The sequence below is a fragment of the Ambystoma mexicanum genome, chromosome 7p (assembly GCF_040938575.1).
Source record: "Ambystoma mexicanum isolate Mex_15411 chromosome 7p, UKY_AmexF1_1, whole genome shotgun sequence".
Classification (NCBI taxonomy): Eukaryota; Metazoa; Chordata; class Amphibia; order Caudata; family Ambystomatidae; genus Ambystoma; species Ambystoma mexicanum.
Genome location: NC_090939.1, coordinates 477,726,588 through 477,752,920, shown reverse-complemented (window position 1 = coordinate 477,752,920; position 26,333 = coordinate 477,726,588). Strand labels below are relative to the sequence as shown.

General features: G+C 45.8%; 1 protein-coding gene across 1 annotated transcript in view; it reads right to left on the bottom strand.

The window, feature by feature from the left end:
• Positions 1 to 26,333, bottom strand: part of EFHC2 (EF-hand domain containing 2) — a 369,754-nt gene that overhangs the window by 42,913 nt on the left and 300,508 nt on the right. Inside the window, exon 13 of the mRNA XM_069636501.1 lies at positions 613 to 705. Coding sequence (XP_069492602.1) covers positions 613 to 705 — 93 coding nt within the window. The remainder of the gene's footprint in view (positions 1 to 612; positions 706 to 26,333) is intronic.

Sequence of the window (26,333 nt, the reverse complement as noted above, 5' to 3'; positions counted from 1 at the left end):
TTCTGAAGAATTTCATTCATAAGACAACCACAGAGCTATGGATCCCCCTGCCACATAACACTAGAACAGACTTCTTCAAGGAAGACTCTACAAGTAATACCTGGGAAGTGATGAACCCCTAACCCCACCCGTCCTTCCATCTCTCTCATGCTTCAACTAATGTCTGACTATAAAAATCTTGCAACCTTACACCTTACTTACTCCCCATGAGACGACCCAATAGGTCTAGTGTCCTAAACATATCCCTACCCTATTCATCGGATATCAACAACCCAAACAATTGCTGCCTCGAAAACAAGGTGCTGTCATTAAAAGTAACTTGCCCAGTACATACCCTCTTCCCAAAATACAGTTTTCACATCCACACACAGGCATTGGGTATTTCTGACCTGCACTCATCAACACCACTGTTATTTTCTGCAGCTGTCTTCCCTCTATCATACTTACACCCCCAACCCAATTCTCTTGTGGATCAAGGCGCAGCGAGTTCAACTATTGGTGGAGGGCTGCTATATAAGACCATTTTACATTTCCCTACCTTATCTTAACATTAGCCAAAACTTCAATTGCTCTGTATTTTGCACCCATTTACTGTACATCATTGCAACTTACCTTGAGATTAGAGTGCGCAGAAGATCATCTTCCAAAGGTACCCTAAATGCTTTAAAAATAGTCCTGACTTCCTGAGCGGGAAGCAGCCCATTTCTGCACATGCATGCCAGCCAAAGAAAGACAGAAAAAACAAAACAGGATTGAGAGAGGAAGTTAGACAAGCAATAAGAATATATCAAGAAAGACACTTCAAATTATTATCCTCTTCATCGAAAACTGCAGTCAAATGTTTCAAAATCTGTACAATAGGGTAGCCTTCATGACATGTCACCTTTGAAAATACAAAAGGACTGCTACCAATAAATTGACCGGAAACTCTTATTAAAACCTAAAAGTGTGTTTTAGAAGCACTTGTAATTAGTGCCCAAGTGGTAGGTAACATAAAATGTGTAGCCAATCAATCCTGCCCACTTTGCCAATGTTGTTAAAAACTGGTCTTGGAACCGAAATCCAGATGTATGTTCAACTGGCCATCAGTTCATATTGCAATTATTGTTTTAGAGGTAAGCAAATAAAATAGTCAGTGGATTAATACAGCTTCCCCGAAACCTAAAAGTATTTTTAAGGTCTCAGGTTCCAATCTCTGGCGGGGTCGCACAGTAATTTATCTGGGAAATGTATATAAGGCAAATCAAGAACTTTCTTCTGTCTTCTGGACAATTAGGTGGTGCAAATATTTTGGGCAGCAAGTATGTCGTTCTAACGATATTTGAGCATCTGTTGGCATATCTTAGTTGGATAAGCGGGGCGGTGCCCCTTGAGACATTTGACTATCAAGGACACATCAAACACACCAATTATACTCATGTTCAAGCTTTGCATCATATTTAATGATTACATAATTGTCAGCATATTTCTCGATGGTGCATTTCATTGTATTCACAAAAAGGGACACAGACTACTTAACACCAGCGCATTTACATTCTCTTAGTAACCCTCTGTAATTCTACTCTTCTGTGGCACTGTGCCCTAAGAACAAGAATCAATAGTCAAGGAACCAGTATTCATGCAACAATGACTAGAGAAGCCCACCTCCACCACAAACTAAATATTTTGTCCTGAAAGGTGTTTCAGTCACTGCAAGGATGCAGACGTAGACACAAGACACAACAGTGGCATGCTTGTTGGCATAAACCTTTATTGAAAGAAATTGAAGTGGCAAAACCCTATCTATCCCTTTAACTAAGAGGGGTTTCCCTGCCTCAACCAAAACTAAGGATAACATCAGAATGTCAGTAAAAAACAAATAGTCCACTGTCCTATGTCCCAAAACTATTTCCGTCCCTTACACTTCAAAATATATCTATAAAGTATGCTACACCCTGACTACAACAGGATGACTCCCTCCATCATGATGTTTTTAGGCAGTTCATAAATGATGGGGGAATATTCTTCTTTCCCTAGCCTTTATTAGGCTTTTTCATATTATTCCACAGAGATGGGGAGGAGGTCTCTTGCCCTCTTCCCCAGTCCTTCTCATATGATTTACTTAAAGTTTCAAATAAGATTGGAAAGGGGTCTCCCTACACCAAACCTTTCCCAGGCTCTCTGTCAATGGTATCAATATTGTCCAACTGTATACCAGAGGATATATTCTTCTTCATCTGGTCTTCCGATAACTTGTGCCAAAGGATCTCTTTCTCTTCCCCTGGTCTTCTCCTGCTTTGTGCCAAAGGATCTCTCTCTATTCCCCATGTCTTCTCTTTGTTTGTGCCAAATGATCTCTTTCTCTCCCCTGGTCTTCTCTTCTTGTTATGTGGGCCCCAGACCTCCTTCTCAGCTCTGTAATGTCTCTTACCTAAGCCTGGTTCACTATCCTGCCAGGTGTTATCTTACATGTGCAACTCTCTCAGTTTCCCAGCGTTTGCTCCCAGACACATTTTTCAACGTCATAAGTAAGCCTGGTTCACTATCCTGCCAGCCTCTCTTCGGGTCTCTTTGGTGTATTCTCTCACCCCATGTATTCATAAATGGTCTCTCTCTTTGGTCCCACTGGGAGGAGGAAGATGGTCTGCACTTCCTTCCAACCACAGCCTCTGGGGTCTCCCAGTGCCTTCACGGTCCACCTCCGCGTACCTTTCAGCTTGTTCTGCAAGGGTTCCGGTCCTCTAAAACACCAGAAACGTCTTTGGCTTCCCCAGGACTCTTGCAGTCTTCTAGACCTTCGGCAGCTTTGCCACGCTGGTTTCTCTGAGAGGTCTGCAGCGTGTTCCTATCCACAGGGATAAGTGAAACTCTCCAAGGGTGGGGGCCGCGCTGTGGTGCACTGGGCTCAAACCATCTTTATTTCACAAAATGGTTTCCAGGGCCTAGCTAAATACAACATGTTTGGTCAATGTCTTCAGCCAGTGGCCCACCCACCAACCCCTGACGAGCCATGGACTTCCCTGGGGGGAGAGGATGCAGGGGAGGGGGGTCTCTTGGACCAATCCTCCCAAACACTCCCAAGCCCGATTCTTCTCTGGGGCAGGACTAACATCAAGGAGAGTCTTTTGTCAGTTTTTATGGTGGATTGACTCTCTAGCTTCGAATAGCTAGTATGCTCATATCGGTGCAGCGTAGGGCTCCTCATCGCCCTGCTCTTCCTCATGTCAGTACTTTTGGAGTCATCTATTCCCACTCTTCCCTCACTCTTCCTCGTCACAGTATCATCTGCCTGATATATATGGCTGCTATATATGCGGTAATTAGCAGCAGAAAGAGGAGACAGAGAGGGTGGGGGTGCTTGGGCCTTATCTCTGTTGTTGGGTGAACAATGGCTGGTGGCATGGTGGTCTACACACCGCGTTCTCCTTTGATAGTCTTCACTTCTCCCACAGAGTACCATCCTCAGGGGGACTATCGGGTAGTGACCTCACCTCCCTGGCCCCATGGGGAGGGATTTGTCACAGCACTGAAATAACATTGTATAATTGATTGAAGTTGGTATATGCTAAATCTGTGTTTGTAATGAATGTTTTATAAGACAAAAGATAAATGTAAGATGTATGTCATCACATCATTTTGTATTAAATTACATTGATCTCTGTATACTGATTGCAATTCATGTTGGTTGTCTGATATGTCTTTGAATTACTGTTTCATATTAGTGTCATAGGAAAATAACATTTGATTATTTGGTTGAGTAGATTTTTGCATGAATCATTAATGGCTCCGATTGTTTCTATACTGAGAGATTACCTTCAACGCAACAAGCTAAATGGGAAAACATGACAAATTACCTTTATGGTGATTTAGGCTCTCCATCCTTCACAACTGGTTGGGACAGCCTGCTTTTGCAGCCGGGTGGGTATAGGTGACTGTAAAAGATAGCTGTTACTTTAAGACTTTAATAGGCTTCGGGTACTGCAAAATAGTGCAGTACATGCAGTAGTAGGGCTGGGCAGGTGAGATCCTGTGGCCCAAGGCAGAAGATAATTTCACTGGCACCCAGTAGCCACTAGGATTTCATGTAGCCTTTTGGCCATTACACATAAATGCCTGTTTAGGCATGTATATTTCTGAAAATCTTGCCAGACTTCCAAATTGAAGAGTACTTTGATCAACTAACAGAAATCTCTTGATGTTTCCTAGGACTAAGCTGGGCTTGGTTTGCAAAGGAGCATTTTCTGTCGCTACTTCTAAGCTATGGAATTCTTTGCCACCAGGCTTGAGGAATATTGCATCTTTGGATACTTTTAAACGAATTCTCAGATCTCATGTCTTTCATGAGTGTTGTTTGTTTTGCTCCTTCTTGTTATTGAACTGACCTTTTGTTCTGGTTTTGTTTTGGTGGTCCGATCTCCTAAACGGTTTTGTAGGTTCAGTTTAAATTTCAGAGTCCTAGAGACATCCAGATTGTGAAGAGCATCTTCTGCCAGAGATGAAATAGACATGGAGTGAAAAACTGGAAGGTAGTGCTCTTGAATCGGATGGTATTTAGAAACTACTGTCACAGATGGCCGCAGAAATCCACAGGCAACAATAGTGGATTTAAGGTGTTTTATTAAAGGTTTTAAGCAACTGGTCTGGGAAGACTGGAATTGTTGAAACTAAGGGGGTCCCTATGGCTCTATTGACCTCCCCATGGGCTCTCTCCACCCTAGCCCAGGTGTCTCTGACCCCCATAATCTCCTAGACATACACTAAAGCCAGGTAACCCTGACTATCTAAACCTTTCTAATGTGGATTGGGAATCTAAAGGCTGTGGCTTTTCTAGCTATCAACCTCTGGGACTTTCTAAGAGATAATTCTGGTCTACTGGACAGCACAATTAGGGTTTCTCTTTCTGTCTTTCTCCCTTTCTCCCTTTCTCTCTCTCTCTCTCTTTCTCTCTCTCTCTTTCTCTCTCTCTCTATCCCTCTTTGTCTCTCAGTCTCTATCTTCCTTGTCTTCCTCTCTCTCTAGCTCTCTAGCTGTACCTCTTTCCTTTTCCTCCCACTTCTTTCTTTCCCCCTCTCCTTCTCTGCAAGCTCACTTATGCCACTCCCCCCACTACCTGCACTTCCCTCCTCTCATCTCTGCCTCTTTCACCCTCTCTATCTCTCTACACCCCTGTCCTCTTGCCCCTCCCTAATGAACACCATCTATTCCTCTGCCTCCTGATCTTAAAAACTCTCTCCGAATGTCACACCCCGCTCACCTCCTCCTCCGAGCTATTTGAAGTTATTTTTGCACATAATATGACCAATGCATGTTTAGGTCTCATCTGAATTGAGCTAACTAACAAAAACAGAATAGTGAGGCTAGCGTGGTTATTAACAGCATTTCTAAGAAAAAGGGACACTGGAGCAAGCTTGATCTGGTCTTGAACATATTGAAGAGCAATCTTGTTGTGCATAGCATAAATGGGCATGGGGGGAAGGTGTGTCAATACGCCCCTACAAAAGTTGTTTGGTATCCCCAAAGGCACATCCCATCTAAAGCAGCTGCTCTGGCCTCCATTTCATATGCACGCACCAGCATTTGTAAACATTTGCCCAATAGTGTGTCATTCGTAGTGTCTGTTTCTCAAAATGGGATCTATTGTTCAAATTATAATTAAATCGGACACCAAAATAACCATAAACATGTACTTGATCTATGACTGCAGATCCCGGATGACAAGTCAAGTGTCTGGCTGTGAATTTTTTACCAAAAACTAGGATTGCCGATTTACTTGGCTTCACTGCTAACCCTCTGTCATTCATATAGGTGGTATATGTAGTAACACGTTTTTGCAGAGAATTTTCCGCCTTAGCGAAAAGCATGCTGTTGTCAGCGTACGAGAGTACAGTATTTTATAACCATTGATATGCAGATTGGTGTGGCGACAAAACTATACTTTTCATATGTAACAAATGCACAGATTTGTTTAGGTAGATGGATAATTATTCGCAAGAGTTCCAGTGGTACGCCCATTTCCTCTAAGACAGTCCATAAATTAAGCCTCTACACTGAATCAAATGCTGCAGCCAGATCCAGAAATGCCACATATATGTTTTCATTCATATACAGATATGCTGGCAAGCAAATATAGATTCAGGGACTAGTGTTTAGTCCCTAATCCTGCTCTAAATCCAAGGTGGAATATGGTAAGTACCTCATTTTTTTCTGCCCAATCTAGTAACCTAGTTAAAAAAAGACCTCCAAACATTTTGGAGGAGTTATCCAGGAGCAACATTACTCTATATTTAGTTGGAGCCATCAAATCGCCCTTCTCATGGATAGGGCTTATGATTGCCTTTTTCCAACTCAATGGATACTATTCCAAGTGAGTAATGGTAATTAAAACTTGGAGTAAAAGAGGAGCCCAAGGAGCTGAGAAAAGATCTAATCGTATAAAGTATGCACCTGCTTTGAAGGATGTTAGGGCATTTAGGCCTTCAAATGTTTTGAAAGGTATTATGTTAACAGACATAGGAATGACAACATTAGGCTCCAAGACATAGCATAGTGTACTACTTCATATAGGTTTGGGATTCAAGGAATATAAAGCACAAAAACGAGAAAGCCAGGCGTCGTGGGGGATAACACTTTTTAATCGAAGCTTGCTCATGTAGTCCGGTCCTGAGGCAACCATTTTTCAAAAAGTCCTTGAATTCTTCTGCCATTATTAAATCTTCCCATGCCTTTGTCAACAACTCACATTTGCAATCCTTTACCGCAGCTTTATGCTATAGGGAAAGTACGGTTTTCATCTGCCTTATGCTCAAGGGCCATCACCAAATTGTTCTTCCTAAGTTTGCACTTTGCATTAAACCAGTTTGGGGACCTGACTTTGGGATGCTGGAATTTTGTTTGTGCAAAATGCCTGCTTTAATCACTGTATCAGCAAATCAAAGTTAGTAAGAATATCATCAGGGGAGGAATTTTCCATCAGACATGCCTCGATCAGTTATAAGTTGTTTGCAATTAATTTTTCCATTTTGCTTTTGCCTGAGGAGTTATTACAATGAATTTGTTGGTGAATAGCATGTGTCTGGGCTTTAACAGAATGGATATCGCAAGCATTGCTGGCCACCTTAGGAAAAGGCTTAAACAAAGTTATTTAGGAGTTAGTTACGATTAGCTGCACTGATTTGTCTCAACTGAAGGGATGCATTCAAGTAGGACTTTTTCCCTTGATTTTCTTAGGCCTGTCCATTTTTGTCCAATACAAGTGACTGGCAGGGAGATCGACCTTTGCCTTTAGTGCCTAAGGCTGTAGAAAGTACTGTGGATTAAACAGGCAAATTATTAATTATCACATAGGATCATCTTTAGGAATGTATTACTTGGAATTAAATCTCAACAAGAAAGAAAGGATACTGGTATGTGTTGGGTTGGCTACTGTGAAGTCTAAATAAATTGGAAAGGTTCACCTGGTCTCAACCCATATAGTCTTGATAATTTATCAAAATTTACATGCACAGAAGGTGTGCTGGAAACTTCCACAATAATGGAACAAAAAAAGGTTTTTTAGAAAAGAAACTTTTATATCACAACTTAGTGCATATAATAAAAACCAACTTGGAGGTACCTATATAATTGAAGACATAAATACAAATCTTCCATTTGTGGAAATAAAGAATGACAATTTTAACACAAAGGGAAAAAAAGGAGAAGGATTAGTGCATCAAAAAGAAGACATACATAAAAATACATACGACAATTTTCCTATTAGCCAAACAACAGTTATTTATCACTAGAGTATTGGAATAGATCAAATAGCAAAACATTAGAGTAAATATAGTGATAAGTACCATACTGTCTCTATTTGAAATTATAGAAACTCAAAAATGAATATTCTAAACATTAGAGTAAATATAGTGATAAGTACCATACTGTCTCTATTTGAAATTATAGAAACTCGGAATACTTGGAATTAAGCCAAAGACTCAACGCCTCATCTACTACTGAGATTCCATGGGCTGCAAAGACTTAGATTGATGCATATGCAGCTTTCAAAACTTGTGGTTCAGAAAATTCTTCAGAGGCGGCATGGCCTTAGACAGTGGGCTTCATTCCGAGTGCGGCGGTAAAGGGTTAAGGGCGCCGTTAACCCCTTACCGCCGCATTCCGAGGTCCCTTAGCGGGTCCCGCTAAGGGCGGCTGGTTAAACCAGCTGCCCTTAGCGGGAGCCGCTAAAGGACCAGGGAGCTAATAACGGGCCCGTTGTTAACGGGCCGGTTACTAGCTCCCTCCCCATTCCCATTGAGCCCTATGGGGGCTCAAATGGGAATGGGTATGGGTATTTAGAATGAGGAATTACTGGGTCCTCCAAGGTTGGAATGGCCCGGTAATTCCTTATTCAAGGAACCTTGACCCGGACCGATTTTGGAGGCAGCCATGGCGCTAGTAGCACAATGGCTATCTTCAAACTTGTAATGAGGCCCAGTATCTCATAAAAAAAATTTGAACGAGATAGTGACTGATGGTCCTCATCAGTGTCATGCCATTAGTACCTCTTGTTTTTTATTAGGAGGTGCAGCACCCTCAGGAGCAGAAAGATCCACAGGAGGAACTTCCAACTGACCCATCTTTTCCTTTATCCTCTGGGATAGACTTCTAAAAAAAGACTCAGAAATCATGGTTTCTAGTACTATTAGCAATAGCTGATGATTCAGCCTGATCCACTTCTGAGTGCAAAGAAGCAGTATAAGAGTCTACCCTTATCAGGTAGTTCAGTAGGTACCAAAATCGGTTGAAGATTGTAAATGTTGTAAACTACAGCCTGGGGACCTAATTATTAGGCATGACCACTTAAGGGGGAGCCTAAGAAGTTGACAACGGAGCCTCCTAGTTCTCAGGTGAAAAGTGAGGTGAAAGATCCAGAGTCTTAAACCTAAGCAGAGCATTTCGCTCTTCTGGGGCATTGGTGGAGAACTTTCTAGGAATAAATTCCTCAGTTTCAGAAATTAAGTTTGCCATCTCCAAATTATCTTCTTAGTACTGAACTAGGTTTTCAATGTTTCTCCTTAGAACCTTTCTTTTTCTTAGAGTGTCCCTTGGGAGGCACTGGTAATGATCTCAGTGCTGATCTAGAGCAAGACTTGTCTTTCCTTTGATGGGAGGCCTTGTCTGTTTTTCTTGTACTGATTAGGCCAAAGGAGCAAAAGAGGTAACCAACTTGAGTACCAATGATGCCACTGTACCAGGATTTCCAGTAGGTACCAAAATCAACTGTGTTGGAGCTACAGACTCAATTGCTTTGCTTGTCTGTTCGGTGAAGGTCCGAGGACACAAGAGCTTTGCCTCAGTATCACAGAGACTTTGTCAGGTGAGAACAGATCTTGTATCGAGTCACCAGAATAGCCAGATACTTTTGCTCCAAGAGATAATCATGCTTCCCACCAAGAGGTTCTGACGGTTTCCCACCAAGAGGTACTTGCAGATGTAATCGCCCATGGTATACCCCTAAATGAACCTATGAAAACATTGAAACTGGGCGTGTGGTCTTCACCTTAGTACCGAAAGTGGTGCTCAAACACCTATAGGCACAGTGTTCCTCTTACCAATGTCCACATTCTTCCTAGTCCTGACAAACGGCCTCATCACGAGTTGGGCAGTATCCCCGGCAGTATTACCGCCGTGGCTATTAGCGTTACCGCCAAACTCCTCAGTGCTATTAGTGCCGAATCACAGGTTTGGCGGAACAGTAAGTCCCCATTCCCCATTGGGCCCAATCGGGAATTTCCCATTCCCCATTGGGTCCATTGGGGAATTCTTGATGCTATTACCGCCAACGGTATTACCGCTGGCAGTAATAGCACCGAAAATCTCAGCTCAGAGCTGGGGGTAAATCCGCCAAGCCCATGATTTGGCAGACCTTTAAATGCAGCGGTAATAGCATTTAGCATTACCGCCACATTTAAGGGTTACCGCCAAACTCGTGATGAGGCCCAAAGTCTTCTGTCGCCTTCAATTCTGGTCCCCACTCTGACATAGAAAGGAGGTGGCTTTGCAGAGACCTCAAGTGAATAATACTTCAGAGCATACAGGAACTCACATGATGATGGCGAGACAAACAGCAGATACAGCGAGGAACAACTGTATGGACTGTCTGAAGGACTGCCCCGGTAGTGCTTAAGTGCCCTTCTTACATCCAGGGAGTGTAGTGCAACCTCTGCTGGGGTTCCTCTGTGTTGAGAAAATGTAGGTAGAGTGATGCTGGAATGCTTATGGAACTCGGAAGGCACTTTAGGTATGAAGTGAGGGTAGGTGCTAAGGTCCACTTCATTCTTGTAGAAACAAAGGTATGGCTCGGTTATTGTAAGTGCTTGCAATTCGGAGGCTCTTCTTGCTGATGTAATGGCAATTAAGAAACCCACCTTCCATGATAGGATTTTGAGAGGAGCTGTTGCCAGCGGCTCGAAGGGTGGCTTCATGAATGCCATGAGAACCATATTGAGACTCCTTTGAGGGGGCAGTTTGTTCGTTGGAGGGAATGATCGAAATAACCCTTACAAGAAATGCTTGATTAATCTGTCACTGAAGAGGGGCTTGCTCTTCTTCTTCTGGTGTACCTGGGGATGGCCGCCAGGAGAACTTTAATTGACGCATGAGAGAGGTCTCCGTGCGCTAACAACAAAAGATACGGAAGAATGTCCTGCGGGAGTACCGAGCAGGGTTGTACATTGCATTGTTGAGCACATCAACAATAGAATCTTTTCCATTTGCTATGATAGGAATGATTGGCGGATGGTGGTCTTGCTGCTTACAGGATATTGACACAGTCTTGCAATATGGTCAAGTGCCCAAACTCTGCGAAGTCAGGAGCCATGCGGTCAATATGAGTGACACGGGTCATGGTGCAGCAACTTCCCTTGGTTTTGAGAGATTATGTTACAGTGGCTCTGCAGATGAATTGGATGGCATTTGGACAGCTGTAGTAGATTCGAATACCACATTTGACGTGGCCAATTGGGTGCTATTTGGATTACTGTGCAGGGGTACACCCGTATCATCTGAATCATCTTGGGAATGGCTGGTATTGGCGGAAAGGCGGAAGCAAATAGGTTTGTACATGGTAAGGAGAAGGCATCTCCCCTCGACCCCTGCTGTTGCATTATTTTCGCAAACCATATGCATTGTGTGGCATTGCTTGGTTGCCCTGCTGAGGCTGTCTGCAATCGAATTGTGAACACCTGGGAGATTAAAAGCTTTCAGATCGATCCTGTTGGTGATGGCACAGTGCCATATTTGTTGTGCCTCTTGTGACAGGGTAGATTACCTTGTTCCTCCCTGCTTCCTGAGGTAATACATTGTCATGGTGTTGTCAGTGAGGATTCGGACTGTGGAGTTCCAGGGTACTGTCAGGAAAGATTTTAGAACCCATCCCACTGACCTGAGCTCCAGGACATTTATGTGCACGGTAGTCTCCTCGTTTGACCACTGCCCTTTGATGTGGCAGGATCCCACATGAGCTCCCCAGCCGGACAACAATGCATCTGTTACTAGAGTGTTGGTTCCTGCAAAGGGCAGTCTATGGTCATGTTTGGAGTGTGTGACCACCATTGAAGTTGTTTCACTAGCTGGGGGCTTGCAGGGGGGTGATTTGTAGTGCGTCTTCCCAGGATCCTGTGAGTTGGGACCAGCTGCTGAGAGGAACTTCTGCAAGGGCCTCATGTGTAGCCTGCAGTGCGGGATGAGGGGGATGTAAGAGGACATGGTCCCCAACAGACGCATGCACTTTCTGACCAACATCAGTCTTCCGGCTTTGAAGGTGGGTATTAGCGATGTGAGCATTTGCATTCGGTCTCAGCAAGGTCTGGCTAGATCCTCGTCCGTGGAGAAGTGTGCTCTAAGAAACACAAGCTTCTTGGATGGCTGCAATGAAGACTTCTGAAGTTGATTGCAAAGCCTAATTGCTGAAGTAGGGCCTGAGTTTCCGAGATGGACTTAAGTGCCCCAGTGGTGCTTGGGACTCAGACCAGCCAATCATTGAAATATGGATAGACGTGGTTTCCTTTCTTTCTGAGGGCTGCAGTCACTGGCACTATGCATTTTGTGAATGTTCCGGGAGCCGATTTGAGCCTGAACAGGAGTACTTTGAACTGGTGGTGGTGGTTTCCTACCAGAAAGCACAGACACTTCTGGTGTTTTCGATGTAACAGGATATGAAAGTATGCATCTTGCAAGTCCAAGGACGTCAGGTAGTCGCATGGTTGTACTGTCTATATGACTTGCTGAAGTGTCACCATTTTTCTTTCACTTAGATTTTTATTGAAAATTTTCCATTAGACAAAATGATGAATTACAATCATAAACACCAATTAACACAAAACTTTATACCTCCAACCCCAACCACTCCCCCGCACTAGAGTTACCAAGCCCAACCATCTGTTGGGGACATGTGGAGAAATATTAGTGAGTCAAACCTATAAGTCTTGACTGGCACGGTGGGTTCTATGCATGGCGTTTGGCATCAGGGGGACCCAGCTGATTTCTTGGGGCCCGGGCGCAACCCAGGTCTTACAGAGCCCACATGTTAAAGTCCAAGGGCATCACAACCTTGTTTTAACAACACAATGGCCTTATTATAAGTATGGCGGTAACGCAACAACGGTCCTGGTAGCCTAACGGCACCATTGCTACCGTACCGCCATACTACGACTGTGCTCTTTGGTGCCTGGTGCAGCACCCGCAAGCACAGCAAGTCGGATGCACTGGCACCGTTATGAATGGGTGCCGGTGCATCCAAGCTCCCCATTCCCATTCAGCCCTATGTAGGCCGGCTTATGGCCTGGTAGCTTGTGAAGAATGAATAACAGTATGAACAAGAGCAAACCCCCCAATTCGCCACCCTCGTCTCCCCCTGACCTCCTGGATTGCCTGTGACATATGTGCTGCCGCTGGGCCAGGCCACCAGTCCCTACCCCCTTCAGGCCTATCATGAAAACAATACCACCTCTGAGCCCCCTCCCCCAATTTTCTCACCAAAGCTACAGTTCATCATCTACAAACTTGCCCCACGTAATTCAGACAACAAACCACAGATTCTTCCCCTTCAATAAACCAAGCAGCTCCCGGGACCCACGACTTGATTCCAAGACCCTGGATCTGACATCCACCAAAGTCCACTTCCAAAGCAGCGCACGATCCAATGATCCATCCAAGCAAATCGGGGGCCTATACACGCCAAGGAGTCCGGACCAATGTCCCTACCTTCAGGGGTCCCAGGTGGATTGCAAGGCCACGGATCTCTGCATGATATGTGAAAGACATAGTTAGTTGTTATGAGCTGATGGGGATGCCAGGGTCAACTTCCTGAATTTTCTGTTGCAGCGGACACAGCGTCTCTCAATAAAACCGTTAGCTTTCTGGGATTCCGTCAGCTTTTTCCCTTGGCTCTCAGGTTGCCTTGCGGGCAGCCTCGCCCAAGAGTTCCTGTGTTACCCTCTGGATGTCTTCTTCCATGATTAAATAGTATTTGTATCCATCATATTCAAAAGAGAGAGAGAACAGGAATCCCCATCTGTACCTCACTGCCTTGGTCTGGAGCCACTTTGTTAAGGGACCACGCAGTCTTCGTCTTGTCAGGGTAAATGCTGAGAGATCTTGGTAAACAGTTATTTGTGTGTTTTTCCACTCTATCAGGCCTTTCTTCCTTGCCAGCTCCAAAATGTTAATCTTCTCTGAGAAATAATGGAATCCCACCCATACCGATCTCGGACCCCTGGTGCTTGCTCCCGCCCTGTGGGCTCTGTCAATTGTTGGTTTGTTGCTGTTGCCTTTGTCGAAATGTTCTCAAACCACCGCGTTGACAGATCTTATAATGTCGGCTTGTGTTTTGCCTTCCCGTTCCGGGAAGCCCAGGAACCTCAGGTTATTGCGGGGCTCTCTGTTTTCTAATTCGTCCAACTTGAGGGCACACTTCTCCTCCCTCTTTTCCAGATCTGAGAAGCACATATTAATCTGGGTCTCCAGTAGGTCAACAGAGGGTATATTCGCTTCCAGGGTTTGGATACGGTCATCCATGGTATCCACTTTTTTTTCTAAGTTATCCAGCCTTTTGCCCATGTCTGCCTGAAAGCCCCTAATCTCGTCTGAAAAGGCAGCCATGCCTTTACTTACTGATCAGGCTTTTTCTGCTTCAGCCTGCGAGGAGGAGGGCATGTTGGCATTCTTCGATAGTGGGGCTGGGTCGTGGCGAAGTTTTTTCACAGACTCGGCCCAGCTCATTCATGGTTATTCGACATGTGGTCTTCTCCCAATACAAGACGAGCCCTGCCTGGACGGATATCTCCTAGTTTGCTGAAGGGAGAACAGGAACGCCTTTGCAGGGGATCACCAGAGAGACCGAGTGCCGGGGCCACCGTTAACAGAATGCACGTCTCCTTGGGGGTCAGGCTGTGGAGACTACACCTGGTTTGACATGTAAGCCTGGTCTCCCTCTTGTTGTCTGCTGCAGGGGCACACACTTCTGAATGGGCGTAAACAATTCCCTCACCGGTGTGGGTGCTCACCCGTTTCTTCCCTGGAGCCCTTGTCCAGACCGGCTGTGGTTTAAGGAGGGTTTTAAATATCTTAATATCTTTCTAACGACCTTGGGCCTGAGTTGTGGGTTTACAGTAATTCCCCCGGCTTGTGGAGAATGACACCCTCAGTCTGCGCTTATCTGTGCTATTCTCAAGGTCTAGCAATGACCCAACCTTGGGGAGACCATGGGTGTTGGTTTGGAGCATGTGTCTCAGGCCTGCTATGAGGTCAACAGGAGAACGCTGCTGAGGTAAGCTGTTTGCGGTGCTTTCTTTTTAGGTAAGTGTCTTCACCGCGTTGTGGGGGGTTTGTTGTTAACAAAACACAAAAAGATAACGTATGCTTTTCGAGACTGTGACCCTGCTCGTCTGCTTCCCTATGGTTCAATCAGAATAGCACTTCGGCAGGTGGGATTAAACCCAGGGATATGCATTATGTGGATTGAGTAACGTAAATATACATATGTGGAGTAATATTTTATTTTGAGAAAATAATTGCCCCGATTTGAGAAAGGCACCAGGGTGCCGCAACACATGTCATCTGTTTGGACTTTGTTAACATGACTTGTACTTCATAATTAAACAGAACCAGTTTCTGTTTTAAAAATCAAGTGTGCTGAAGTCATTTGTGGGATACATTAATTTATTGTTTAGAAGTGGAGGTTGGGTTTCTGTTTTCCTTCAAATATCTCACAGGCGCGACGCATGACCGAAGGTATTTTTTTTTAACTAGTCGCTGGGCTTAATAAATTGATAATGAAAGAAACCCATTGAATAAAACTAGAGAGAACAAGGGCTTGGGACACATTGAGCCTCTGAGGGAAAGTGAGAAAAGGTAAGGAAGAGCTGAAAGTGGGACTTTCCTGAGTGTGAGGGAGGAAGGAGAGAGAGAGGAGTCGAAGTTGACTCCAAGGTTTCTGGCTTCAGTTGAAGGCGCAGGGGGAGAGCCCAAGGAGGAAGGACAGAGTGAGAGGAAGGAGAAGGGAGCAGGGGTCACGATGGGAAGCTACATTTAAATCGAATTTTACTTATAAATATAATTGTTGCTATGGTGTCTTAAAATGCTTATTGTCCTGGTGTTGTAATGGAAGAGTGGTGTATTGTTGTTTAAGCTTGTTGTTTTCTGACTGTAAAACGAAATGTTAAACATTCACTTCTGTAATAAATAAATAAATAAGTGAAGTAATGGCAAATATTTTCACCCACGTTTGTTTCAAAAAGAAAATGTTGGCAGATTAATGGACAATCCTTGTTTGAATGCAAATTAATCAGATTTAGAAAACATTTGGCGTCAAAAGAAAAATATAGAACATCTGCATTCCCCCCCTCTGACAGAGGCCCCTTTGAAGGTATAATGAAGACATAAATAATATCCTGAAGAAAAATGTATAAGAAGATGAGGAAATTTAGGACAGATCACTGTGATTGGCTCATTACTCTATATTATGTTTGGCCTAACCAGCTAACACAATTTGCTGCTTTAATTGATCTTTGGAAGACAACAGAAGGTGAAGCTGTTATATCTCTAACAAAATATGTCTGAAGACACTTAGCAGTGTTATGGCAGATCTCAATGTGGTCTTTAATGACACCATTTGTAATAATATGTAAACCAAAAGTCATAAAAGGTGGATGGGTATTAATAATGCGCCTGTACACAATGTTTTTTGACAGGGGGCAGGGGGAACAGGGAGGGCGAAACAAAAATGATCCTACTAGGATTTATGACATTAGGATCATGCAAGTGCAGTAAAAATAAAAGCAGGGGAAAGGGGAAGTTGGGGGGACTGCCGGTTAGGGGGGGGGGAGGTTTGTGAGAAAAAATGAGGGCCAGGGGAGGCCAGGTGGACAGAGCCAGGGGAAGGCAGAGAGAACAGGGGCAGGAAGGTCTACGAGCTAAGTCCAAGGTAAAGGGTTGCAAGGGTGCAAGCGGAGGGGCCCGCAAGGGCAAGTGCAGGTTGAAGGTGAGGGGGACCAGGCAGACCAAGTTCAGGGGTAGACTTGCTTAGATGGGCCCGGGGCCCTGTAAGACTCTGAAGGAACCAGGCAGCCAGTCAAGAGGAAGACAGAGACATTTGCTGGGGAGGGGGAAAGGGAAGGAAGAAGAGAAAAGGAAGGTTGTGAGAAGCTTGCAGAACTTAAGGAGATCCGGCTCAAGTCTGAGAGGGGCAGGGAGGCCATTCCAGAGGGAGGCACCTGCGGAGGAGAGAGATCTACCCCCCCCACTCTCCGCTTGGAAAAACATCTGATTTGCAGAAAGTTAAAGCTAGACAACCGAAGGTCTCTAGCAGGGAGGTATTTAGGGAGAGAGAATTGGATTTAGAGGGCTCCCATGCCTCAGAAAGCCTTGTGGATGATGCAGAGGGTCTTGAACTTGATCCTCGCACCAACTGGGAGCCAATGGAGTGAATTTAGGGCTGGAGAGATGCGGTTCCTGGGCTTGAGGCCAAGGATAGGTCTTGCAGTCCTGTTCTGGATTAGCTGAAGGGGGTGTATGGGAGGACAGGTCTATAGGACCCCCTCCCCGGCATACCCCACCTACGTGAGGCTCGTGGCTCGTTGGCAGCCCACCATGCACCTGTGCTTGGGGGGCAGGATGGCTGCTGATCGACACACAGGGCCAATCGACTTATACTGTAACACACCATAGACACCATTTTGAAAGCATCAAGACTCCATTTTAGATATAAACGACCAAAGCCCAACTGAAACAGACTGCCTGCGAGAGCTGCAGCTTGGTCGCTGTTCACTGCACGCAGGGAGCCATGCACTCCCCCTGCGCCTCCACCCCATGGCAGATCCGCCAAAGGCCCGTTCTCACGAGCAACCAGACACGAACGATTATCAGAACAAACACTGTATCATTTACCTTCCGCAGTACATCACTGTCCCCGAAGTGACCTGACTCGTGGTTTGAGTCTGGAAAATAACAAGAACCATCCCAATTGAAAAGGCCTTGACCCGGCATCTAACTCCTAACATTTAAGATATATGATGTCAATAACCTTCCTGTATGAACTGCTGCCCACATCCCCCAGATGAAGTGTTAACTACATACCAAAGTCCAACGATTCACAGGGTTGTTTGTAAATTATAACACGGGTGTTGGAAAGGGATGAAGCTTATCACATTAATAAAGAAAGATTGACCTCAGCCCGCTGCAAGATACCACGTGCCTTGAAGGCTTAATGAAAGGGTGTGATAGAGCCCACTTAATGCTAACTAATGATTGCTGCTAATGTACGAAGGAAAGCGAAAAAGCATTATTACGAATACTTGTGTGCAACGCAGTGAAACACGTTTTAAGTTGTTACAAATAAGACTGTAAATGTACAATGGTATATGAACATATTGCTTCTATGCTCCTGAGTACACAATCCAACCTGATGCTACCTCACGTTGTTATTCATTTGTTGCCATACGAATTACCAATATGCATTCAACTAATGTTATGTAATGTATGTGCCACTGCCAGACCCTCATTGCCATGTATGAAGAAGTAAACAAATTTACAGATGATAAAAATATGTAATCATCCTAATGCTGCTAACTTTACTAACTGTTCCCTCGTATGATATATTGTGCAGCCAAGGCACAGAGAATCGCTTAGAGCCACAAGGTGTAGGGGAGGACTGGTCCAAAGACGACCCCCCCTCGCCTACACTTTCTCCCCAGGTGAGGACTATGGCTCTCTTGGGCGTCCCCTCCTGCCGCCCGGGCCCAGGTGGTGGAGGGCTCGCCCACTGGAGACATTGCCCGCACGTATTAATTGCCCGCACATATCGAATGCCCACATCTATTGATCACAACACAAATTTAGTTAGGCCCAAAAACCATTCTCTGCCCAGTAAAGATGGTGTGAGCTCAGCGCACTGTAGCGCGGCCCCCACCCTTGGAGAACATCCCTGCTGCCGCGGCACCCTGGTAGATCCGCTGCGAGCACGTTCCCACGAACAAGACGGACATGAGCTAGCGTAATAGCCTAACATTGTAACAGTTCACCTCCCGCAGTGTATCTTCGTTCCCAGCATGACCCGGCCAGCAGGCCTAGACAAATGAAAAGAACAGTAAAATGGTCGATTATATGCCAGACAATCTTTGTATATTAATGCTGAGACTACTTGCAAAGGATGCTTTTCTCTTTCATAAAACCCCTTATATTACAAAAAGCCTGTAGGACGTATGATTACAAGAGATCATGCCCCCACGATATAAGCGATGGTGAGCATATACCATTGCAGTTGGATGCTAATAATGAAGGAACGCACCAAGAATCTATTTGTTACACGTATTGCTGAGATACTTACACCCCATGGGCTCGCGCCATAACTAAAGCTAATGCTGCTAGAGTACACGAGAAAGCGGATGCAACTACACTATGAACTTATTAAAGAATGCGCGAGAGTGCACGTATCATGTGTGAATGTCTGAGCCTCTCATATACCACCACCGTCACGAACGGTGGCGGGTCGTTCTCTATGTACTCCACTGATCTAACCACTACCTCATTTACCGCGAATGTATATGCATGTAACCGAAACGCTGTAGCTGCTAGAGTGTAATGTACAAATATGATGCTCGATCTGGGTATAATCAAAGCGCACCCAGCAAAGGTTAAAAGCATGTTTTGACGTGATGTTAAATAAGTATTATAGAAAGTGTTCAAATATTTGCGATGTCTTTTACTTGTATTCAGCAACGCACGAGGGAGATACCTTTGTGAAATACTTGCAAGGCCATTCCCCCTCCCACCCTGTGAAGGCTGCCAAAGGCATGAGAGCAGAGACCGCGCCGCGCTGCTTTATCTCCCCCAAACCAGACTGGAGCCGCTTCAAAGATTTGTAACCCCCTCTGTAGCACCCAAGGCCACCACCCGCCACCTGCATTATTTACAGCACAGCAGTAAACCTCTGCCTGAACGCATGCGCCCCCTCGTAAACCTTACAACCCACCGGACCATCTCAGACTTATGGCCCTGTGCAATCAGGACACCCAACACTTTGACAACACACAGCGGAACATCCATAACAACTTCTAACAAGGCAGAAAGGCATGTACCGCCCGTGCCAGGCCCTGAAGCTTAGCCCCTCGACCTATGGCCCTGGTCAACAGGACACTGGTAACCATGCCCTGACGTATTGCCTCCAGTCCCCTCACAAGGTGCATTCCTCCTGTGTTGCATTAACCTGTAGTATAACCTATTGGAAGATTTACTAAAGAAGATAATATTGAAACGAGTGAATGACTGCGGTGTGCATGGCCTAGGGCAAATAAGTCAGGAAAGGACATTCATCTCTGACATTGGCCGCGATGGCACGACAACACCAGCCGGATGAACCCCGCCACCCTGCCAGGCCAAGCCCAACCCACGAGGCTGCCCAGTGACGTCTTCCAGCCAAAGCCAACCACATCACAGCAGCACCTATAGTTAGTCGTCGCCACCCAATCCCCTTGAACTTGTGCCCCCTATAGTATGTAGGTTCTTATGACGTTTTTTGTAAATATATACGCCTGTCTTTGCTATTGTCAGACAGAGCGCTCTCGGAGTTTGCAGAGTTCTTTGCATGCCCAATTCTGATTGATAAACTCCCATTTACGCTCACCCGCACTCTGTCTTGGCCTTATTCCCATTTTGGGAGAGTCCTTCATTGTCTCTCATTGCGGGGAGGATCGTGCTGGTTGGGGACGCTTGCCTTCAGTGGTGACCCCGATAGCGTGATTTTTTCTTCCTAAACTCCTTATAACCGTCCCCGTTTGGCACGAGAATCTCCGGTCGAGAAGGGATACGCACGGTGAGCCGGCTCCGGGAGGCTGCCCGCCAACGGCGACCGGCACACTAAGAAGTGCGCACTCAATGAGAAAGGGTACGGGATCCCGATTGGAAAAAAATCCCCTTTGAGTGCCGCTCGCCGGAGCCAGGGGCTGACCGTTGAGTTACCGGTGACACTGCCTGGACGGACCCAGTTTCGGAGACTATCGGTTCAAGACGGGCACGTGAGTACTGAGTGTGAGCGATTGTAAAGGGAGCGGGGAGAGAAGCGTAGGACAGGGAACGACAAGGGGGTACGAAGATATACTAAAGATCATTCTAAAATTTCCTTTCTTTTTCTTTGCATATGGCCATTAGGATTACGAGGTGAATAAAGAGATAGAAGTGACGGGAACCTAGCTCCGAAAGGGGGTGGAAGGCGGCGCCGCATAGTGCTATATTGACTAGTGCTGGGAATATATGACGAAGTGAAATACAAGATAAAAGTGTTCAGCAAAAGGGGGCACTGAGAATATATTAGTGATCGCTACTACTTCTTTTTCTTTTTCTTTAGGGGTAGGGGGAGAATAACAACGGAATTAGCACAAACTTGGGAGAAAAATAAGAGAACAAGGGTCCTACTAGGGGGGGAGAGAAGGTTAAAACCTATAAATATATGCACATGTGCTGAGCAAGATAGACAGGGACAGCCGGCTAGGGAGGAAAGGGAGGGCAGCGTGACTGGTGTACGGAGTGTTACCAAGAGGTGTGTGCACCTCGTATGTGTTAAGGGATAACTTTGTCATTTAAGAATGTGTAAAACGGCTATGAACGTGTAATTGTTAAATGGTCATGGTAAGTGTGACCGGATAAAAATTCTTTTTGAAGCAACGCTGAGAAAGTGACGTGAGTGGGTACCCTTTGATTTCCGGGTTGATAGTGTCAAAATAAATGATGGATTGCTCTTGTATGTGTCCCCCGAAGAGAACAAAGTAGAAATTGTGTACAGACAGTTTTTGTATTGAACAATTAAGGGAGGGAGAGCCCAAGCGAGCATAATACTGGGAGTGGAGTAGAATACAAAAAGTAATATCTATACTATAGTACCATTGGAGGTGTAGAAATAGACACATAAGCACCAGGGGAGCACACAAAGATGGGGCCTGAAACACCATATCACATATTTGTAAAAGCCTTCCAGGGCACGCGGAGCGGATCAAGAAATACCACGACCAATGGGTAACCGAGCTGAAAGGAGAGGGGCTACCCCAGATATGGCCAGAGGGAGGGTCATTTGACAAAAGCGTTCTAGATATGGTGATGACATGCATTTTCTTGAAGTACCGAGGGAAACAGCTGCAGAATAGGAGGGAAATATTAGATCTTTGGCGGTTATTCGAAGAAGTGCCACCGCCTAAAGTGCCAGCACCAAATCCTGATCTCCCATCTACTACAGACAATCCACTGGTATTACAGAAAGATATCAAAGAATTGCCAGGTGTCACACCACCAGTGGAGGTAATAAGTTTATACCCGATATTAAAGAAACCTGTACCCGCAGAAGGATACAGTGATCCAACGTATGTACCTCCCCCGACAACTACCACACCCCACCGGCCCACTGCACCCCCACCATATGAAAGTACGAGGGAGCGAGGCCAGGCGAGCACACAAAGGGTGGACATAGAGAAACTCACAAATGATCTAGAATCAAGACTGTCTATAGCAAAAGATGAGCTCTCGAGGATAAAAAACATATGCGAACGGACAGCACTGGATACAACTAGAGCTGGACGTACGTCTATAGCATCGGATGAAAGCAGACGGCCCGAAGAGGGGTGGAAGAAGGGCGAGATCCTGTTTAGGATTGAGGAAGAACCAACACGAATAATAGAAGTAGGGACCCGAGAGGAAGATGGTGGTAACGAAGAAAGGCTTGGGGAACTTAGAGAGGAATTACTTTGTGATATTAGAGAAGAGCTAGACGAAAGCGACAGGTTGAGTATGGCAATAGGAGGGGGAAGCGAGGGGGAGGAAGGTGCATGTTCTATGAGAACTCTAGATGATGACTGGTCGGGGCGACTGAGGAACAGAGTGGGAAAGATGGCATCACTAGGAACATCAGCAGCCAAAACGGGTCCAGATGCAACAACGAAAGGAAAGCTACAGCTCCCGTTGATACATAGGGGAGGAGGGAGGCCTAACTATATCCCATGGGCACAGATGGATAAAGCTAATTTATTAAAGCTATTGCCCCCGTTATCAGGCGGGGCAAGTAAGTGGATATATGCCTTCGAAAAACATACAGCTGGGGTACCCCTAGCTGTAGGAGATGTGAAAAGTCTGCTCGTATCAGCGGTGGGCGACCAGGCTGAAAGAGTATGGGTTAAAGCCGGTTTCCCGGGAGTAACGTTAGACTGCGACCGCCATGATGGGGCCTCATTTAACACAGTGCGGGCTAGGGTGTGGGACGCCTTACGCGAAACATTTCCAGACACACCTGACTTACAGTCCGTGATGCAGTGTGCAATGAATGACGGGGAGGAGGCTATGGATTACATATTTCGGGTCCAAGAGATGTGGAGAGCGGAAACGGGCACGCCCTGGTATCAATCGACATCTTTATTTTACTTCATTATAAAAAGAGGGCTCCCAAAGGAAGTACAGAAGGCGCTTGACAAGATAGCAGGTATTGAAGCAAAGGGATGGCCAGAAATTCAAAGCATAATAGTACACCATTGTAAAAGAATAAAGGAGAGGGAGAAGGAGGTGGCGCAGAAAAGATTGGCAGACGAGGCGAAGTTAGTACAGTCAAAGTTAGTGAAGGTTGCAGCAGCAGTAGCCGCACTCCCACACAGTAGGGAGGGAGATGAGGAAGAGGAGGGGCTGATAGCAATACAAGGAAGGATGGCAACTAATTGGGCGGGAACAGGACAGCGGCAGTGGGACGAGCAGGAGCAGGGTGGAGGTCTGCAGTGGCAAGAGAGGACCCCTCGAGGGGGACGAGGTGGGTACAGGAGCAGAAGAGGAGGTGGACCACAGGGGTACGGAGGAATGGGAGGAAGTGGATGGCAGGGTCCCCGGGGCCCCCAGGGGAGTTGCTGGAACTGTGGGCGATGGGGACATTACTCCAGGGAATGCAGAAGTAGACAAAACAACGGGTTCCAGGAGGTGGAACAGTATGGCCATCCCCACCCGGGAAGCCCATATGGCCTTCCGATGGGACAACAGCAACTGAGAGACCCAAGCCAGGGTAACACGGGCCAGCAACAGGGACCCCATTATAGAACACAGAACCACCCACAAAACATGCATAACAACGACAGCATGCAATATACACCAGGTAACCCTTTCGCGACAGCAGCTAACGGGGCCCCCGCACCAGCACCCTACAACGGCATGTCAGTGGTTTCAGGTAACGTATTCAATGAGGGGGGGGTGATGAGACACCCCGCATAGGACAGCCCACAGAGAACACTTGGGTGTCCAGTTCTATCTACCTCCCACAATGCAGCAGAGGAACCATTGGTAGGGGCGCAGATAGGAGACAGGCAATTTATATTCATGGTTGATTCGGGAGCGGAGAAATCATGTGTCAGGGAGGGCCGGTTCCCGTTATCTAACAGGAAGTTAGAGACGCAGGGGTTCTCTGGGGCTGTAATTGAAGTTCCTTACACAGAAGTTTTGGATGTAACCATAGGGGGCAAGACTGTAAAAGCACCCTTACTGTATTATGAACAGTCCCCGATAAATTTACTGGGGAGGGACCTTATGAGTAAACTCAACATGACCATATCATTTACGGAAGGAGGAATAGTGTGTTCTACACCCGGGATATGCCCCTTGCGTGCAATGTTGGTAGTACAAGCCTACACAACCACACAAGAAATACGAGGGTTGCCACAAAAGGAAGAGATGTTCATTGCAGGGCTAAAGACTCTGGCCTTTATAGTCCCAGAGCTAAAAAACATGGATTGGAGGATTCCAGCAGAATTCCTCTTCCGCCCCATAGTGTGTCCAAATGCAGCACCAGGATCAGTGGTGTCGTTGGATTTGCACGCTGTGCAGGTATCAACGAAACGGATCGCTGTGATTGGAATGGACAGAGAAGGATGTGAGTGGCGCACCGTACTGTGTACAAACGCCAACCTTGCCCTGCGCGAGGTAACAGATGAGGATCTCTTTTCAGACACAGAAGTAGATGGTGAGATAGTAATGGAAATAGCGATGCCCTGTGACATTTTGATCCAAGCCAGAGAGATCCCCGTCCAATTGATGGCAGTGGTAGGAACACCACCGTCATTTTTTGAGGACGACATGAGGCTAGTACCAAACAATTTATGGACAACAGGCCCCCATGATGTAGGGCTGTTGCACGGAGTACAACCTGTGATAATAAAACTAAAACAAGGAGCTATCTTACCCCGAGTCAAACAGTATCCATTGTCCCGTGAGGCTGAAGAAGGGATAAAAGAAACGATAAATGCACTACTAGTACAAGGGATAATATTGCCTTCAAACTCACCATGTAACACATGTATTTATCCAATCAAAAAAGCGAAAGGGGGGTCTTGGAGGATGATACAGGACTTACGCCCCCTCAATGATGTAATACAAAAAGAGTTGCCTCTAGTCCCGAACCCTGCATCCATACTATGCAGTATCCCAAAAACAGCATCACATTTTACAGTGGTGGACTTGAAAAACGCATTTTTCTCAATACCTCTGGCTGAAGAGAGCAGATACCTTACAGCGTTCACACTGGGGGGAAAAAGATATGAACATTGCAGACTGCCACAGGGATACTGTGAGAGCCCGAGCATATTCAATCGCATATTGCATGAAGACTTGGGGAACCTATCAGTAGAGAGTACGATTATTCAGTATGTGGACGATTTATTGGTGTGTGCACAAGACAAAGAAACATGTAGAAAAGATTCAACAACGCTCCTGACTTTACTGGCCAACAAAGGCTACAAAGTAGATAAGGAGAAGCTACAGTATTGTCTGCTTGAGGTCCTATACCTGGGACAGCTCATATCGAAAGATGGAAAAAGAATAATTCCCGACAGGGTAGAGGCAATAAGATCGGTAGGAGAACCCACAACAGTAAAAGATATGCAGAAATTTTTGGGGATGTGCAATTACTGCCGGGCATGGATACTAGACTATGCAGCATACACCCGGCCCCTCCTACAAGCACTGAAAGAAGCACAACAGGAGAATGTAAAAATAAAGTGGTCAGAAGAAATGCGCACATCGTTCAAAACACTGAAAGAACTAATTTCAAGCGCTCCAGTACTAGCAAACCCTGATTATGGACACAAATTTTACCTATTTTCCCATTGCAAAGGAACACTTATGACAGCGGTGCTGACACAAAAGACATCCTTAGGACACAAGCCCCTAGCTTACTATAGTGGTACTTTGGATGCCGTGATGCAGGGTCATTTCGCGTGCGAACAATCACTCGCAGCAGCCGCATTCGCGATTGAGAAAAGTGCCACAATAGTAATGGGATGCTCTGTAACATTGTTTGTGGAACACTCATTATTTGCAATACTTGAAAGATCAAAAAGCACGCTGACCACACAGCGGGCAACAGCATACGAGATTATATTGTCCAGCGCCAACATTCACATAGTGAGATGTAAAACAGTGAACCCCGCCACCTTCATTACAGAAGCATGCACAGTAGAAGATATGCAAAATCACGACTGCGCAACCTACACAGGAGAAGGAGGGGAGGGCACAGTGGTGTGTGAAAACGCTCTCAGCGAGGGGGAGGTGTACTTTGTGGATGGATCTGCATCAATTGATATGGATACGGGAGAAAAACACGTTGGCATGGCGGTAGTGAGATTAGAGGAAGGTGAGTTTGAAACATTAGTACAGTATCGCCTCCCGTCGCATTACTCTGCACAAGCAGCAGAACTGGTTGCGCTCATAGAAGCACTACACGCAGCAAAGGGCTGTGCAGTTACAATATACACAGACTCAGCTTACATGACGACAACAGTACATGGAGGTCTAGCAAGATGGGGCCGTAGGGG